We start from the raw sequence: 17378 nt of genomic DNA, 5'->3' as shown, positions 1-17378 counted from the left end.
AAAAGCCTGTTAAAATTGTCTTGTTTGCATCATTCTGACATGCTGTGCTCTGTCTGTGAATTCAGCTCTTGGTTCTGTTGGTATCTCCAGCCCCTGATTCTTGTGGTGTCTTCATTTTCTTCCAGCATCACTGTTTGTGTATTGCTCTATTGAACAAGGACATGAACAGGGATCAGCAGCACTGGATGGTAAAATACTGTATGAAGTTAATTGTGGAAATTTCCTTGTATTGTAATTTCCAGTACTCAGGAAACTGTAACAATATCTCTGTAAGTCAAATACTTTTATAAAATGACTCAAAGAGATGCTCGTCCTGTCGTTATTGGTTTGGTGTTACGAAGCACAAGTGTAGAAATGAAGGATTGAACTGCTGCTGGGGGTTGCAGGTAGGCTGGGTTTCTGTCGTGTGCTATTTCTGCCTGCTGGGGATGTGAGCGGGCGTTGGGCCTGCTCGTGTTGGTCACAGCACAGGGGCTGCGGGAAACACTGGGAGAGCAGAGCAGGGAGAGCCGGGCTGTGTGCAGGCCGGGGCATGGCATGGAACCTCGGCAGCTGCGCAGCTGCTGAGCTTTTCCCCCAAGTCTGCAGACTCTCAGGTGATAAGGCTGTGCAGCAAAGCCAGCTGGGCACTGCTGATACTGCGGGCTTAGGGGATGAAGCCCTGCAGCACCTGCATGGCACTCCCTGTAGTCTGCCATCTTTATGTGCACAGCTGCTGTAGGTGTTGTTGGAGCAGTGGAGCGGCAGTGCTGTGCTGCAGGGCAGCTACACACCCCAGGGGCTCTCCATAGGCTGCACTGATGTGACCCAAGTCCCACACTCACTTTCTTTCCCATTCCCAAGAATGACATACCAGTAGCAAAATGTTTTCCCCTTTTCCCAGTGTCCAAAGACAAAGATGAGGTGTCTTAGCAAGTGCACCAGCAATGTGTGGAGCAGAACTGCCTTGGGAGCCACTGTCACACCTGAGTTGATCCGTTTTAGGCTTCCCATGGAAATGTAGCATTTTGACTCTTCGTTAGTAAATTTTTGAGGTTGCATTTGACTTGCTGTTGCTTTGTCTGCTGCTTGCTCTTCATGCAGCTAGTCAATGTATTTGTTTATGTAGTCAGTGCTAGGGTTTGATTTAGACAGCTCCGTCATCTTTTCAAGAGCTGCACCATGGTCGGCTGTGGAGAGAGGGTGAGTGGGAGGGGACACCTGTGTCCCACAGTGGCTCCTCCAGTCAGTGAAGGTCCTGAAATTGGTCTCTTCAGCTAATAGGGAGCTTTCCTCAGCTACCGTGTGTTTGGAGAGAGGAAGAGCAGTCCCAGGACCTTCAGCTGTTAGACTCTTCAGACGGACCTTGTGGAGACATCTGCAGGTGTAGTCTGGGATGGAACGGCTCCTGTTTGGCTCTTGTTACCCACGCGCAGCATGTGGTTATTGAGCTTATAAGGGAGCAACATAGGAAAGAATCCTGTACTCATTTACTACCTAATGCTAAGTCATTCCTCCTCATGGGGAAGTGACTAAGCATTGGTCCTGGGTGCTAGGAGAGGAATGTCAGATCTGAAACCAGTGTGAATGATGGACAGCCTTGTTAAACACAGGGCTGCTCTGCAGTGCAGAGGTGCTTGTGAGTTCAGAAGATACCTGCTGAAGGAGAACTGCTTTGCTGTTGGATGTCATCAAGCTGCAATCTGCCCGGGCAACAGCAAAACAGGCAGAGGTGTGTGCTCCAGACTGTGCCAGCCTTTGATTCTGTTCCTGAGGTGAGCTGTGCTTTGCTCGCTGCAAATTCCAACTATATTTGTAGGAATTATTACTATGAATAACACAGTGGTGGTGTTTGAGTCGCAGACAGATGCAGCAGAGCCTTTGCTCTGATCTTTTCAGGAACTCAAGCAGCTTTTTGCCATCCCCACCTGGAGCCATTGAAGCGTGCAGCCAGGAGCTGGACTCAGTGGTCCTCGCAGGGACCCTCCAGCTCAGGAATTCTATCATTTTACAATCACTGAGCTTGGCAGACATGCAAAGAGTGTGGGTGTGACAGCTAGCAATTAGCATGGCCAGCATCAGGAACCCATGGTTATGAGCTTAGGGCTGGTTTAGGTTTGCCAAGCGGGGGGACTAATGCTGGGATCCTTCTCTCCAGCCAGGAGGCTCTCACACAGCAGCATGGTTCTGTGTTTGGCAGGTGGGTTGGACCCAGGCTGTGCAGGAATCAACTGGGCTCTGCTTCAGCTGCAGTCTGAGGGCCTTTGGCTGCAGCCAGCTGCTGTTCACACAGGGTACAGAAAGCTCCAGAGCCACACAAGGGCCTTCAGGCTCCGAGTGAAACCCCACAAGCTGAGGGGAAGGAAGTGAACATCACCAGAGGTGGGGACTGCACAGCACTGATGTGTGGTGACAGACCGGGGTGGGCGGTGAAGTTGGGAGACCAAGAATGAAAGATGGGAAAAGCAGCTGAATTTAAAGGAAGAGATGTGAAACCAACAGGATCATCACCCTGTAATTGCCAGCCCAAACAAGGGACGTTTTGATCAGCGACTGCTCTGATCCACTTAACAAAAGCCACAAAACCACTCCATAAACTTAGAAGAACTGCTCAAAGCCACAAGCTACAGGTACTGGAGGAGAGCAGGACCTTGGCCCTACAGTCAGCAGCAGTTTCAGACACACCAAATCCGACACTGGTTTGCTTCCGTATCTCTTGTGGGACGGCCCCAGCCAAATCATCCCTTCTGGTCTGAGGATGAGGAGGGTCAGATCCTTTCAGAGCACCAAACCTGGCAGCCAACCTCATCACCAAACAAGCAGCCTGGATCCAAACGCCAGCACTCTCCATTCATCATCCCACTTCCTTGCTGCAGTCAGTCCAATGCTTCATGAGATTCAGAAGCAAACAAAATCAATACAGTCATCTTGATCCCTGCAGGAACACGCTGTGAGCAACAGAACACCTTCCTGGAAGAACTACCTCCATGAACAGAGGCAGCGACCACCTCCTCCCCTCCTACAGCCTCATTGCTTTCTCCTTAAGTATCACCACATGGAGCCTTGACACTCCCTGGCACCCAGACACCAAAGGGCTCTTTTCATGTTTTTTACACCAGGCTGGGAAAGAATCTTGGCTTCAAAACTTCCAGAACAGCAAGAAGGAAGTATTGGTTCTCTTCACAGACAGCCTTGGCTCTTCCGCTGCTGCCAGTGGGGAACATCAGCAGAGAGCATCTCTAAAGCAGAGAGAAGCACATGTATGAGAATGAAAGTCAATTAGGTCTGAGCAGGAATAATAGGGATTTAATTGAACTATGTGAACTGGAACTCGGGTCACGAGCTGCTTATTAACCTGCCTCAAGGGATCATGCAGCTTGCACTGGAGGAGCACAAGGATGCACTGTGAGCGGGACAGCATGTGGTCAGAGAGGGAGACCTGCTTGAACAGTCAAAAATGGAAGAGAAAAACTGCTTGAGATAGATGCCTGGGAATTTGAGGACTTACCACACAGTCTTTCCTTCCTTTCCTCTTCTGGGGAGGGAACCAAGTAACACCAGCCAGAGCTCACCCAGCTCACCGCTCCTCCTGCAGTCCAAGTGGCTGCCAGGCAGCTCCCTGCTACAGCTACACTTGCCATGGGGCCTACAGAAATCCCCATTATCAATTGACTGAATCCCCATCTAATCCCCTGATCCTATTAACAAACACTGCCTTTATTTTGCTACCTCCATGGGGGCTCTTGGAGCCAACATCCCTCATGAGAGGCAAATTAATTAAGACATTGCACCGTTTCCTCTTTCCAGGAAGGTGGAGGTGTTCTGGCAGACATTTTGCTGCTTCCAAGTCAAGCACAGACTCACGCATGCCTGAAAGTTTGAGCCAACCACCCTCACACAGATCAAAGGAGCTGAAAGGCCTCCCCTAAACGCGTCACTCTCGTGAACAGGCCATGGATGTCCCTGTGTTTCTACAGAGCTCAAGAAGCTTTCATAGTAAACAGAAAGAGGCAGCATGACTTTTAAAAAGTTACTTTGGCTTTAATTTGAAACAAAGATTATATGTAATTGGTATCAGATATTTTTGTCATGTTTCTTTGTCCTGAGATCTCCAAGCAACTTCGGAGTGCTTTTGTCTCGCATGCTTTGTTCTGTTCTCCTCATGCTGCCCACCTGACTCATCCACCAACAGCAAGGGAGAGAAGCAAACGTGGTCCTTCTCACACTGATGGTTCCAGCAAATGTGCTGCTAGTCTTCTGGTAGAGAACAGACACAGCACAGCACTGCTGCTGGACCTGGGCTCACAATGCATTTGTCAATTGAGGATGGCAGTCTGTGTATGCAAAAGGATGGCAGACTTGCAGCCCCACCACAGAACCCTTTTCTTCAAAGCCACTGTAAGCTCTGGGGCACCTAACACATCAGGTTCTCCTCCCGTTGACTCATTTGTGATCAAACAAACCAAGCAGTGAGCTGGCATCAGGAAGCTCCAGATGCCTTACGGAGACTCTGGCTATGACACCACCTCTCTCCAGACCCTTCTAGCCATATTTCAGGCTAACACAGGTCCCTGGCCCTGAAGAGACAGACCCTAAAGGAATGCAGTGTCTTCAGCTCTTGCCATATATCAAGTCCCAAATAGGTGAAGTCCTCTTTGCTGCTAATGCATTGGAAGCCCTTCCCTTCCAGCTTCCTTAGTTCCAATCCGCAGTCCACGAAAGGGAAAGCACAGCCATGCCTGAAAAACAGACCACGCAGTCCGTTGCCTTTGGTGCACTTCTGAGGAAGCATTCCAGGTGATTCTGCTGTCCTTTGTGCCTTCCTGCTCAAGCCCTTATCGCTTCTTTTTGCTTTCCTTGGCTTTCTTGCTCAGCTGAGCAGCACTTGCCTTGGGTTTCTTCACCATCTCCCAGGTCTTAGACTCAAAGCCCTCCAAGTCCTACAAGAATCAATTGGGAAACAGTCAGGGAGCTTTCTAACAACGTGCTGATGCCCAGCTCATTTCGGGCATTTATGTGAAAGCAAAAGTACGTAAGTGCTGGGTATCTCCGCTGGAATGCATCTATATCAGGCTGAGCCTACATTTAGTAAGACCTGAGCAGCACCATCCCTGCTTCCTCTGCATGTGTTTCTGGATGAGTGTTAATCCACACACAGCCTGTTACCACAGAGGTTGTTATAAGCTTAAGTGCCTAAATCAGGCTTTGTAGAGAAAAAACACCCCCATTTTAACAGCAGGACAAAAACCAACACTAAACAACAATTATTCACACCAGAAAAAGATATCACAGAATCACCAGCATGTATTAAACCACTGAAAAGGTATTTCTGCTAAATTTTCATCCTTATCACGTGCGAGACAAAAGGTAAGCCTCAAAACAGCAGTCAGAATGTCACAGTCAGAGCCCTTACACCAAGACCAAAATCCAGGCAGGGCACCGAAGGCAAAGCTCTCTTCACCTGCACTAACAAGGAATCCTAAGCTATAAAGCTTGTTTCCTTCAGGGCAGATGACAGATCATATTTCAGCCATGGGAAATAAAGTCTAGTTATCTGGTAAAGACACGAGGGAACAGTGCCAGTCTCATTGGAGAAAGCGCACACACACAGATTGCCTCCTTTCATTAAATGCATTTGAGTCTAAATATTGCTTTAGCATCTTGGGTTCTAGCAGTCAGAGCTTGCCAACTGGAAAAGGACACACAGAAAACGGCAGAGCAAGATGTGCTAGCTTCAAGCTTCCAACACAGAGCACCAGATAATAGTGGGGCAGACACGCATCTGACAGTATCCTTTAATCAAAGAGTCCTGTTCAATCATCTCTAAAGTCAATGGGCTATTACGGTTCACATTTGTGTGGCTTCCCAAGGAAAGTGAGTTGGCTGCCTTTCCAAAGGCTGTAATCAGTGCATGGGGAGCTGCGAGGCTCTGCATTAACAGAGCAACAAGCAGCTATTACTCAGGTTTGTAGATTGGTGCTGCTGAGAAGTGAACACTGATGCCTTCTGCTGTTCAAACCAAGGTAGTCTCCAAAGCCTGAAGCCTCTAAAACTAAGAAGCTCATCTGTACCTGAACCTAAGCATCATTCCTAAGAAATGGAGAGTGTCTCTTTTGTTTATTGTCATGTGAATTAATCACATGCACAGGAAATCACGGGGAGAGTGCATACAGAGAAAATAAGAAATAGAGCATACAAACAACTTAAACACAAACAAGTTTGTCAGTTCTATCGCATTAATAGGACAAATGAGGGCCAGAAACCACACATCAAACAAAGCAGTCATCATTCTCAAGGAACAAGCTCTAGATATACAGTATCTACAGAAGTACAGAATAGAGACAAGCTCAAGGCGCAGGGACACCTTTCTTCCTCCCACGCTGCTTTTGTTTCTCTCAGCCCTCGGAGAACAAGGGATGCTCACAGTCCATTGCCAGCAGTTCCAGATGGGCTGAAAGGCCACCAGTTGGGAACACCAACACGGAAACGTGGGACAAGCAGCTCCATTTCCAGGAGGGACATGAAGCTGACCACATCATGACCCTGCGATTGCCAGCCTGAGCCAGGCACATTTTGAGCAGCTATTGAAAGAGGCAGCACCACTATTCAAATGTTTGTTTCACTTTTATTTGCAATAGAGAGATGCTAAATGCATCAAAAATACATTTCAATATGAAATCAAATAGTTGGGATACTGGTAGTGACTAAAGACAAAGCTTCCTTAGTTCCTCTCCGCAGTCCATGAAAGGGAAAGCACGGCCAGGCCTGAAAACCAGACCACGCAGTGTGTGTCCTTTGGTGCACCTCTGAGGAAGCGTTCCAGGTGATTCTGCTGTCCTTTGTGCCTTCCTGCTCAAGCCCTTATCGTTTCTTTTTGCTTTCCTTCTTGCTTCTCAGCTGAGCAGCACTTGCCTTGGGTTTCTTCACCATCTCCCACGTCTTAGACTCAAAACCCTCTGAGTCCTGCAAGAAGCAATTGGGAAACAGTCAGGGAGCTTTCTAACAACTGGCTGACAGCTGCTTTGGGAGCTCAAGTCACCTGACCGAGCAGCTTTGGGAGACCAGCACAGGAAATCGCCTTCCTGACCTCAGGGCACATTAGAAACTCCACATCTGTCAAGTTCCCAAAAAACCCATGCAAACCAGAGCCTAAAGTCCTCTCTAGCAAGGCGGTCCATGCTGGGAGGGTGGACCCTCTGCCTGGCAGCTCATAGGGCGCAGCAGCAGCTGCAGGATAGGATGAGCTGGCACCTCAAGGCTGCTGGCGTGCGGAAGGAAGGACAGAACCAAGTGCAGCACTCTCAGCAGTGCCGGGGCACACTGCCATAGGCAACAGCTACAGACAGTTCCCTCCCAGCCGACTGCCTGAGCATTCCTATCAATCTCACACAGCGCAACTTACTGCCTTTGGGGACTTGGAAGCTGGCAGGATGATGGCCAGCACACACAGGAGCTGGAAAAGGGCTCCAAACAAGAGTCTGTAGCGCAGCATGTTCTCCAGTATTGTGGGCTCAGGGACCTCAGGTGGTGAGAAATGCAGTTCAGCAGCCATAGCGCAGACAGCTGCTGCTCCACTGCTCTCACAGAGGCTGCGTGCTGTAAGGGGGGAAAAAGGCATCATTAGTCTCAGGCACTGCAATGGGGTTACTTCCTGCGAGCAAACATTTCCAGGCTGACTTAGAGAGGTGCTGGGAAGATATCCAGGGCCTACTGACCCGAGAACAGAGGGACAGCAAACTTGCATTTCAGTTGCCTTTGCCCGCCTGCCTAGGAAAAGAGCCCTCAGCCTTCAGTACTGCTGCACTTGCAGGTGGGGGGAAGAGAAGCAAGAGAGGACGGGTGGACGTCAAATAAGGGAAGAGCTTAACAGACAAGAATAAACCTATCCCTGAGCTCCATCACACACGCGTGACCACTGCCTCATTAATATTAATACCAGTATTATTCACAGAATTAAAGTTTCCCATGTTCACGTACCTGGTTGTGGACGTGTTTGCTGTCTTGCTGCTGCTGTGCTCTACAACGCCAGACACAGAAATAAAGTGCGCAGAAAGCTGATCTGTTGAAGACAGAGGAGTGAGCTGTGCTTAACCAACACTGCTTCAGCACACGCTTACAGTAAGGCACACCTACCTTACAATGGCCACGCAGGAAGCTCTAGACACAGCTCCGGACTGTTTCCATGAAGCCCAATTGCATTTCACAGCCACTCACGCTGTGCTTCTCAACAATCTGCAACAGAAAAGTCACAAGATGCAAATCCCATCCCTCGGAGATGTCACAGACCTCTGCGCTCATGAAGCAGCACTCATGTCATTGGGTGAGAAAGCAGACGTGTGCTTACCGAGTGAGCGCTGTTTGCTGCCATCTGCTGGTAGGACCCCACCTAACTCTAAGTACGAACAGTAACCTATGCCTAACTCTAAAACAGGAACAGAAACCTACACCTAACACTAAAACATGAACAGTAACCTACAGCTAACTCTAAAACAGGAACAATCATCTACTAACACTAAAACGTGAACAATAACCTACTCTTAACTAAAAAATGCAAACAATAACCTACTCCTAAAACTACAACTAAACTTAACACTAAAATCCACAATAGAAATAGGGTTAAGATGGAACCGGGGGCCCGCAGAGGTCTCAAAGGAGGAGCTGATGTTAAATGAAGCCACCCGGCTAATGCCGGGGGCGGGGGCCGCGCAGACGGTAAGGAGCCCAGCGCCTGGACCAGTGATGGCAGAGCTGAGATGGTAAGGATGTGGGGCCTGGCACGGTGGTGTGGTGCCAGGCCAGCTGTGCCACGGGCGGATCCACCTCCATGGGCTCATCTGGAGGTGGATCCACCTCCATGGGTTCATCCGGAGGCGGATCCACCTCCATGGGCTCCACGGAGGTGGTCATGCCGCTGGTCCAGGCGCGATGGGAACGGGCTCGCTTGCCTGTCTGCCACCTGATGGTCATGGCAGGCCCCCTCCTCCTCCTCTTCGACCCTGCAGTCCCCGGCTCCATCTTCCCACCTAAATCGTGGGAATCCTCCAGCCTTGCTCTCTTGGCTTCCGACATGGCTGTCAACGTCCAGAGCTCTCAGAGGCCAGTGCGTTGCATGGGGCAACAGTGACCAAGGTGACCAAGGTGACATGGCCAGGGTTCTAACATGGCGGCTGCACTGCTGGCACTGCTGGCACTGGCGTTCCACATGGTATGAGGAGGGGGCTGGAGGACAGGGCACGGCACGGGAGCCAGAAGGCACTGCCTGTGCCCAGCGGGCAGCTCTTCTCTCCAGCAGCAAGAGGCCACAGAGGAGCTGGCCCTGAGCAAAGGGCCCTCGGCCTCCTTCATCCTCCCCCTTCTTCCACAAGGGAATCTCTTGGCGCTGCCATACGCAGCACGCAGCACCACGCTGATCTGATGGGGCTCCTGAGCTCAGCGCCAACAATAGCAGGCTCCAAAGGGCACCTGACTATGCCTGCCTGCTGGGACACACCAGCTCTGCACTCCATGTTCCAATCCAGAGCCTCTCCTTGTAACACCTCTGACTCCATTTGCATCCACTCACTCTGATTACATCCCACATCCGCACACCATGCTGGAACACACATGGGGCCACGCTGCTTCACCGACCCTCAGTGGGGACCCACAGCCGTACAGCACCATCAGCACAGCAGAACCGGGCCGTGCTCCTGATGCTGCCGCTTGTCCAGCCTCCCTCTCGCTGCCCCCATTCTGCTCAGGCAGCCGGTCCCGGCAACAAACACCAGCACAGAACTGCAGCCCCGACTCGTCCCACTCACTGACAGCCAGAGCAAGGACATGTTACACACCTTCCTTCAGCTCCGATCACCTTCCTGGCACCACCATGCCGCCATGGCCCGGAACTGCTCCCGCCGGCACCAAGCGCTTCCAGCCCCTCCATCCCCCGCTCCTCCTTTCCCTTCACTTTCCATCCGCACTCAGGACGCAGATCTCAATGGAGGTGGCTGCAGAAGATCATCAGTGCAGGCAATCAATGGCTCGTGCTGCGCTTCACTGCCTTGTGCTCCTCACTGACTGCTCTGTTGTGCCCTTTCCTAACCCTGCAGGATCAGGATGGCCCGGCTGGCTTTACTGCAGAGCCTCATCATCTGAGTCTGAAGCCTTGGGGGAAAAGCTCAGCAGCTGCCGAGGGAAGATTTCATGCCGTGTCCTGCACACAGCCCAGCCCTCCCTGCTCTGCACTCCTGGCATCCCCTGCAGCCCCTGTGCTGTGACCAACACGATTTGTGCTCGGACCCAACTCCCTCCCTGCTGCCGGCCCTCCCCCATGCCCATGTGCTGCACCCACAGCGGCTGCCCCAGCCCCACAGCCCCGCAGCCTCCTGCAGGCAGCACAGCCCCGGGCACCGGGCTCGGCCCCAGCCCCCGAGGTGCTGCTGCACGGGCTGAGCCCAGACCCACAGCTGAGATGCAATGACCACTCATCAATATTTGGTTTCCCTCCTTCACATCCAGGTCCTTTGCTGCACACAGCCCAACAATCCTCTCTTTCACCTCCGGCAGCGCTGCTTGCTGCCATGCAGGCAGCAGGAGGCAGTGCCTTATAGCTCATTGTACCGAGTCCACTGTGCAGGCTGGTGGAAGAAGGCGCCAATTGAAAATGGCCACCAGACACTCCTGGCATCCAGCCTCTCCTCTTTGGGCTCTGGCTCAGCAACGTGCCCTCGCAGCACCCTGGCACTAAACATGCAGCACTGCCCATCGCGCGCTTGAAGCCATTGGAGCTGAAGCAGCGCCGCGCGGCTCAGGGCCCTCCCGGCTCACGGCTCAGCTCTGTGCCTGAGGCGCATTCACCTGCAGCCCTCCAGCTGCCCTGTCCTCCTCCACGCGTGCAGCTGGGCTTCCCGGGGCAAACAGCAACACACAGTGCATCAGAAGGCTGAAAGAGACAGCCAGGAAGACAGACAAGCTCAAGAGGCTGAGCGCAGGGACACCCTTCTTCCTCCCACGCTGCTTCCTCTCCCTTGCTTTCCTCTCAGCCCTCGCAGAGCAAGGGGATGCTCACAGTCTGTTGCTAGCAGTTCCAGTTGGGCTGAAAGGCCACAGGTGCAGAACACCAACAGGGAAACGGGGGAAAAGCAGCTGCATTTCCATGGAGGGACCTGAAGCCGACCGCTTCATCGCCCTACGATGGCCAGCCCAAGCCAGGCACATTTTGAGCAGCTACTGAAAGAGGCAGCACCAGTTTTAAAAAGTTTGGTTCGCTTTTATTTGAAATGAAGAGATGCAAAATGCAACTAAAATACATTTCAACACAAAATTAAGTAGGTAAGATACTAACAATGACTAAAGACATGCTATAAGGTCAGCTAATAATCAATACGTTGAAACAGGGATCGAGCTGAAGCACCCTGAAGGAATGCAGCGTCTCCAGCTCTTGCCATACATCAAGTCCTGCACAGGTGAAGCCCTCTTCTAATGCAGCACAAGCCCTTCCCTTCCAGCTTCCTTCCTTCCTCTCCATTGTCCACAAAAGGGAAAGCACGGCCGTGCCTGCAATCCGGACCATACTGACCGTTGACTTTGGTGCCACCTCCGAGGAAGCGTTGCAGGTGGTTCTGCTGTCCTTTGTGGCTTCTTGCTTAAGCCCTCATCGTTGCTTTCTGCTTTCCATCTCGGCCTTCTTCCTCAGCTGAGCAGTGCTTCCCTTGCCTCAGCTTTCTTCACTCTCTCCTAAGTCTCAGTCCCCAAACTCTCCGAGTCCTGTGCCCTGTACCCTTTCCTGTGCCCTGGCTTGTGTCTCTGAACATTGGGAGAGGGCTCCTAAGCTCTGTCCCTACGCTGGATCAACTCCAGCTCTTCCTCCAGCCAGCCCATAACCCTTCCACGCCTCATTTTTCTTTCACTTGCAGGGAGTCTGGATTCCCACCATGGGAATGAATGGAAGAAAGTACGCTTGAGGAGCAGAAGTTTGTGTTTGGCTGTGCTCAGATCTTCCTCCCAAGAGATGCTCTTCACGTCTTTCTTGTTTCCTTTCTGCTAGAAGCTGAAGCAAACAGGCTTGCAGTGAAGCATGGCCTTGCAGGAAGGCAGGACACTGGTGTGGAGTGTGGCCCAGCTGTGAAGAGAGCTACAGACACACAGCAGGCATCTGGGTTCTGGGTCCTGTCTTTCTAGTCAGGCTTGCTGTCTGTCCTTTCTTGCGACTGTTGTCATTGCATGTTGCTTGAGGTCTTGCAGTTGGAGGGGTTGACAGTGACCTTTCCTGTCCAGGATTGGAAAATCGAGCCCACAGTTCACCCAAGAGCCTAAGATCCATTGCAGTCAACACTGGAGATGAGATTTCTCCGTATCGTGGCCCAGTTGGGCCTTTGGTCTCTATGAGGGAGGTTGGTCTCGATGATCTCTGGATGTCCCTTCCAACACCTCTAATTCTGTGATTCTGTGCCAGTTTGCAGATTGAAGGTAGTGCTGGACTCATTAAATCTTGCAGCTTCCCCCTTCTTGGTTCTAACAGGGAGAGGTGCTGAGCCAAATGGCAAGATCTACGTGAAAGCTGCTCTCCAGGCTGGAGGGCTTCCTGGAACAGCAGGTCCCAGGACAGGGGGACGACCTTCCCCCACAGCTGACAACCACTCCTTCTGCAGGACGGTGGCTGCAAGAAAGCGCAAGGGAGTGGAGGAAGAGGAGCAAAAAGCAGAGCTGTGGCCTGCCAAAAAACACACGAAGGTGGAGCGCAGTGTGGCAAAGGCCCAGAGCCCACATCAGAGCAGAGGCAGTGTGCCAGCTCCAGAAGCACATCCTGGGCTAGAAATAAGAAGATGCTGTTGTAGCTGCCTTGGTGAAGCACTTCCTTTATCAAGTGCATGGAGTTTGCTTGGGGTTTGCTTTGCTTTTTCCTTCTCTGGACAGAGAAGGGAAAAGAGTTGAAGGCTACCCAGTCCATGTCCTTGACCATGACCATGCCACAGTGCGTGACCCCCTCTTTTCTCTTTAACCCCACGTCCCACTAGAAACCTCCTTCCCTGAGAGGCTTCCTGGCCTGTTTTCATGGTACCCATGTTTCCGCAGTTTTGCTGTTGACAAAATTAATTTCTCTTTTCTTGCACTACACCCAGGGTTCATTCCTTCTGATATCTTTTCCTATAGAGCCTGTTTCTCAAATAAAGGCTCTTTCATTTGCCCATTGGGGGGGGACAGACCCTTTTGTCTGAAGTGGAACTACTTAATCTATCCCATGCTCTCTGTTACTTTTGGTACTGCATGTGTTTCCCAGGCAGCATTTCACCACGTACAGACTGGTGTACGTTTATGTGCCTGAGTGATTCATCCACAGCGTAACTGGGGAGGTGAAAGTCAGTGTGAGAAAGTGAATGTGATTCACACTCTCTCAAGTATTGCTTTAAGATGTTTTAAGATGATCTTTATTTGTGAGGTACAAAGTGCTCTCCGAGGCCTCTTCTAAAATGGTCCAGCTAGCAGTTACAGGTTATTGGCATGTGTTTTTAATTCAGTGTTGCTTTTCTTAGATGCCTGTTTCTGCCCTGGTATCCTTTGCAGAAGCTCTGGAGGTTGGATACAGCAAACACAAGAGTCCTTATCACCAGCAAATGTGAGCTACAGGTGTGACACAGGCAGTCCGTTGCCTCCTTTTCAGTACAGGTGCAGTGGTAGGTCCAGGAGTTGGCATCCTTAATACACAGTGGAATTACAGCCATCTTTGTTCAGTAAGGAGGTTATCATTACCTACAATAGAGCCCATCTGTACTACAGGAATGTTTATGTGGAATGACTATGCTGATGAAGGTAAGATTTTCGCTTTTGGATTCTCAGTCCAGCCCACAAAGCAAAATGAAATGGAGGAGGGAGAAAATGTGCTCATAGTTCTTGCTTAGTTCTAATTGCAAAGCAAATGACTGCCTGCTAGTCAGAGCAGGATGGTGCCTGCTGTCTGGGAAACCTCCTGCAGAAGCACTGGAGCATTTGCATCATGTTCAAAACCTGCCTGAGACGAGCCATAGGGCACCCACAGCCTCTGGGCAGCCTGGGCCAGGGCCTCACTGCCTCTGGGGGAGGAATTTCCTCCACCCATCTACCTCCATTTCCACTCTTGGAGTTTAAAGCCATTCCCACTCGTATGATCGCTGTCTGCCAATGCCAAGTGACATGCAAGGTCTGGTAGTGGGTCAGGTAATGACACGACAACAGTACACGGACAACTGTGCTATTACTGTCAATTTATTGGTAGTGTGGGGCCTGGAAAACTCTGGTTGATGACAGCAGTGGTTCTGTGGATGTCAGATGGTGCCCCAAACCAACCCACTGGGGGTGCTCCCACCTCCTGATGAATGGTGGAGAGGAGCGGGAGGGCAGAGGTGGTGCTGGGGAAGGGCTGGGGGCTGCTGGGCCTGGTCTGTTTCCCCCTGGCAGTGGTTTTCCAGGTGTCTGATGCCCCTAAGCTGACACGGTGGGGGGGGGGCGCTTCTACCTAATAAAGGATGGTGAAGAGGAGCGGGAGGGTGGTGACGGTGCCTGGGGAGGTGGGGGGCTGCTGGGCTGGTTGTGCTTCCCCCAGGCAGTGGTTGTCTGTCTCTTGGACTGTTTCCCCACCTCTGCACTCTGCGTCCCCTGATGGATGCTGGAGGGGAGGAAGAGGGCAGAGTTGGTGCCGGGGGGGAGGGGGCTGGGGGCTGCCAGGCCTCTCAGGCTTCCCCAAGGCAGCAGTTGTCCGGGTGCTGGGTGATGCTCCGGAGCTGAGGGGACCGCTCCCGCCCCCTGAAGGATGGCGGGGGGGGGTGGGGGGGGTGGCATTGATGCCTGTTGGGACCGGGGGCTGCTGGGCTTGTCAGAAACCCCCAGTTAGGAAGCTTGACTGTGAGCTGTAGATGCTGGTATTGTCCTGGACTTGTTTAGCCCATTTTTTAGCTTCAGCGCGGCGCCTGCAAAGAGAGGAACGTGCTGAGGGCACAGGAGAGCCCCTGCTCTGCTTTCTCACAGCGCATGGCAAAGAGCCACCCTCAGCTCCCAGCCTGTCTCTGGCCCAGCAGTAAGGATGGGCTGAAGCCAGTGACAACATCTAACTGCGTCAATCACAGACCGTGTGAGCCAACAATTAACTGGTCTCTTTACGCTGCTTTAACTAGAAATGCCTCCTGGCCCACAGCAGCCCTACAGAAAAGAGTTGGGCAGGATGGGGATGGGGGTCAACAACTCACTTTCTGTTCCTGTACCAGTAAATAAGAAGCCAGCACAGAAGCATCCCCAGCAATAGGGAACCCAAGGAAGCTCCAGCAAGTATCAGGTAGAACTTCCAACCAACTTTAACTTGCACCAGGCACACCTGGAGGAACAACATGGTCATTGCTTTGTCTCGTGCCCTAATGGAAATCTCAAGGAGGTCTGACATTGCTACACAATTCTTTTCCATTTTGTTGGCCTCCTGGAACAAGTGAAAATCCTCAGGCTGCAATGCTTCTCCGATTCCAGGGGATGCAAAGGGAACTCCCAAAGGCACCTCGCATCGAGGCACTCTGGAGCCTCTATTTTGCCTCTCAGCTTTGGGTACGCTCTGGCTCTGCCAGATTTGCTCCTTCTTCTCCATCATGCTCTAACATTTCTTTTGCACTCACCTACCCTTGCCTTGTGAGGCTGGGTAGTGCTGCCGCAGGCCGGCACACCGTGACCCTTTGGGACATGTCGTCTGACTAAACAAAACTCATTAGAGCAGAAGGAGAGTGTGTGCATCTGTTTAATCAGTTGCTGCTAAGAGTGATGTGGACAAGAACCACTGTCGTGTTGTGCAGGGAGTGCTGCCCTAAGCTCTCCCCTCCCACTCAGACCCCACTCCTCAGGGGCAGAGTCAGGGCCCCTCAGCAGCACCTGAACCTGTTTCTCCCCTTTTCCTTCCCCCCGGCATGGGCACAACTTGCACGCTCCTGGTTTTCAGGATGTTTCTCCTGCTTATAAACTCCTGCCAGATCGCTGCTTACCTGGATTCCTCAGAAAACGACAGACCCAGTTGTGGTGGGCTTCCCCGGGATTGGACAGCGCTGTGAAGAATGAGAGAAAGGCAAAGTCTGGGCATGGTGCAGGCACAGAGGAGGCAGAAGGACGAGGAGGCTCCCTCTATGCCATTGCGCCATCTGTGAGTCAGTGCATCTCTCTGGACCTCAGTTTGCAGGAGGGACCCCGCTCCAGGCTGCTGGTGTGCCTGGAGCCTCAAGGGAGGCACAGCAAGCTCCGGAATGCAGGGACTGTGGGAGGGAGGTACGTTGAAGGGTTCTATTCCATCCCATCTCTGCTGCATTTGGTTTTGGTGGCCTTGTTCCCAAAAGGACAAAGTTCCTAAGTCCCTGGGAACTGGGTGCAGTGGGAGGGGAGCAACCTCTAACCACAGCCACGGAGCTCTACCGGCGGCCCTTACCTGGAGTGCCAGCTGCTTGCCAAGCCTCTCTTTCTCCCAGAGGGATGGGCAGTGTGCGACGGATGCCTTGCTGAAATGCATCCCTGTGAGCAGGCTCTGCGTCAGTCCCTTTAGAAAGGAGGTAAGAGAGTAGGGCTGTAAGTAACTGCTTCTCATCAGGAAGATGGTATCTTCAGGAGGAAGGTGATGCCACAAGCCAGTGCAGAAACAGGGGCATCACCACAGCAAGGCTCTGATCCGTCTTCTCCTGCTGTGCACACTGCAGATGCTCCATGGATATACATCTAGAAACTCAGCTTCCCAAGACTTTCACGGTTCCCACGGAAGGGGCCTCTCCTGTGCTCCTGCCCCCAGGCACAGCAGTGGGGCAGTGCTGGCAGGTGGCTGAGTGCCACCACGTTGGACTTGTTGGAAATCAGTCTGGACTGTCATCGGGAGTCGCTGTCAAACAACAAACCTCTGATGGCCCATCAGACTGAAGATCCGCACCCAACAGCAGGATGTGAATGGATCTACCAGCGCTGAACCGCCTCTCTTTGCTGTCTCTCTGTCCCTCTTTCCCTTTCTTCTGTCTTTACTCTTGGTCGTCTTTCATTCTATGGCTCATCAGAGCAGCCATGGCCTATAAGAACGGCCTCTAATTGTAATTAGCCCATATTAACCCATTAGCCAATGTTACCCCCAATTGGTTGTTGTTAGTTGTTAAGAAAGCCCTCAATAAAATCCATATCTATTATTCCCCTCACTTTGGAGTTTGGGACCCTTTGCATTGGAGATGGGGAAAGATTCCCCCCTTGAAAAGCACAGAGTGAGAGCAGACGTAGATAGGAAGAGAGATGGGATGGGCAGCATCCATTCTGCGCTCAGATGCTGCTTGGTCTGCATGCTTCTCTTCTGCTTTTATATGAAGTTCATACATGAAGATTATATATGAAGTTTATATATGAAGGCTGCAGCAAAGTGTCTCTGCTATGGAGCCCTGGAGGGGGATAGAGAT

General features: G+C 51.8%; 1 protein-coding gene and 1 long non-coding RNA gene across 3 annotated transcripts; both read right to left on the bottom strand.

The window, feature by feature from the left end:
• Window positions 1-6584: 6584 nt before the first annotated feature.
• Window positions 6585-8201, bottom strand: LOC146752886 (protein MANBAL-like). The gene is made up of 4 exons (XM_085531008.1): window positions 8113-8201; window positions 7957-8038; window positions 7382-7575; window positions 6585-6942 (listed from the first exon to the last, which is right to left on the bottom strand). Exons 3-4 carry the CDS (start codon window positions 7529-7531, stop codon window positions 6841-6843), a joined length of 252 nt encoding a protein of 83 aa, XP_085387134.1. The 5' UTR covers window positions 7532-7575; window positions 7957-8038; window positions 8113-8201; the 3' UTR covers window positions 6585-6840.
• A 1688-nt stretch (window positions 8202-9889) lies between these two features.
• On the bottom strand, window positions 9890-16907 carry LOC146752885 (uncharacterized). Of its 2 annotated transcripts, none has more exons than XR_014940301.1 (3): window positions 16382-16907; window positions 15948-16007; window positions 9890-9962 (listed from the first exon to the last, which is right to left on the bottom strand). It is a non-coding gene; the product is annotated as an uncharacterized LOC146752885 (long non-coding RNA). The 2 variants fall into 2 exon arrangements; XR_014940300.1 differs by lacking the exon at window positions 9890-9962 and adding an exon at window positions 14661-14897.
• Window positions 16908-17378: the final 471 nt, after the last annotated feature.

This window comes from Coturnix japonica, unplaced genomic scaffold, assembly GCF_054131305.1.
Source record: "Coturnix japonica strain WE unplaced genomic scaffold, WE-NBRP24 Scf040, whole genome shotgun sequence".
Classification (NCBI taxonomy): domain Eukaryota; kingdom Metazoa; phylum Chordata; class Aves; order Galliformes; family Phasianidae; genus Coturnix; species Coturnix japonica.
This window is presented reverse-complemented; position numbering and strand designations above follow the sequence as displayed.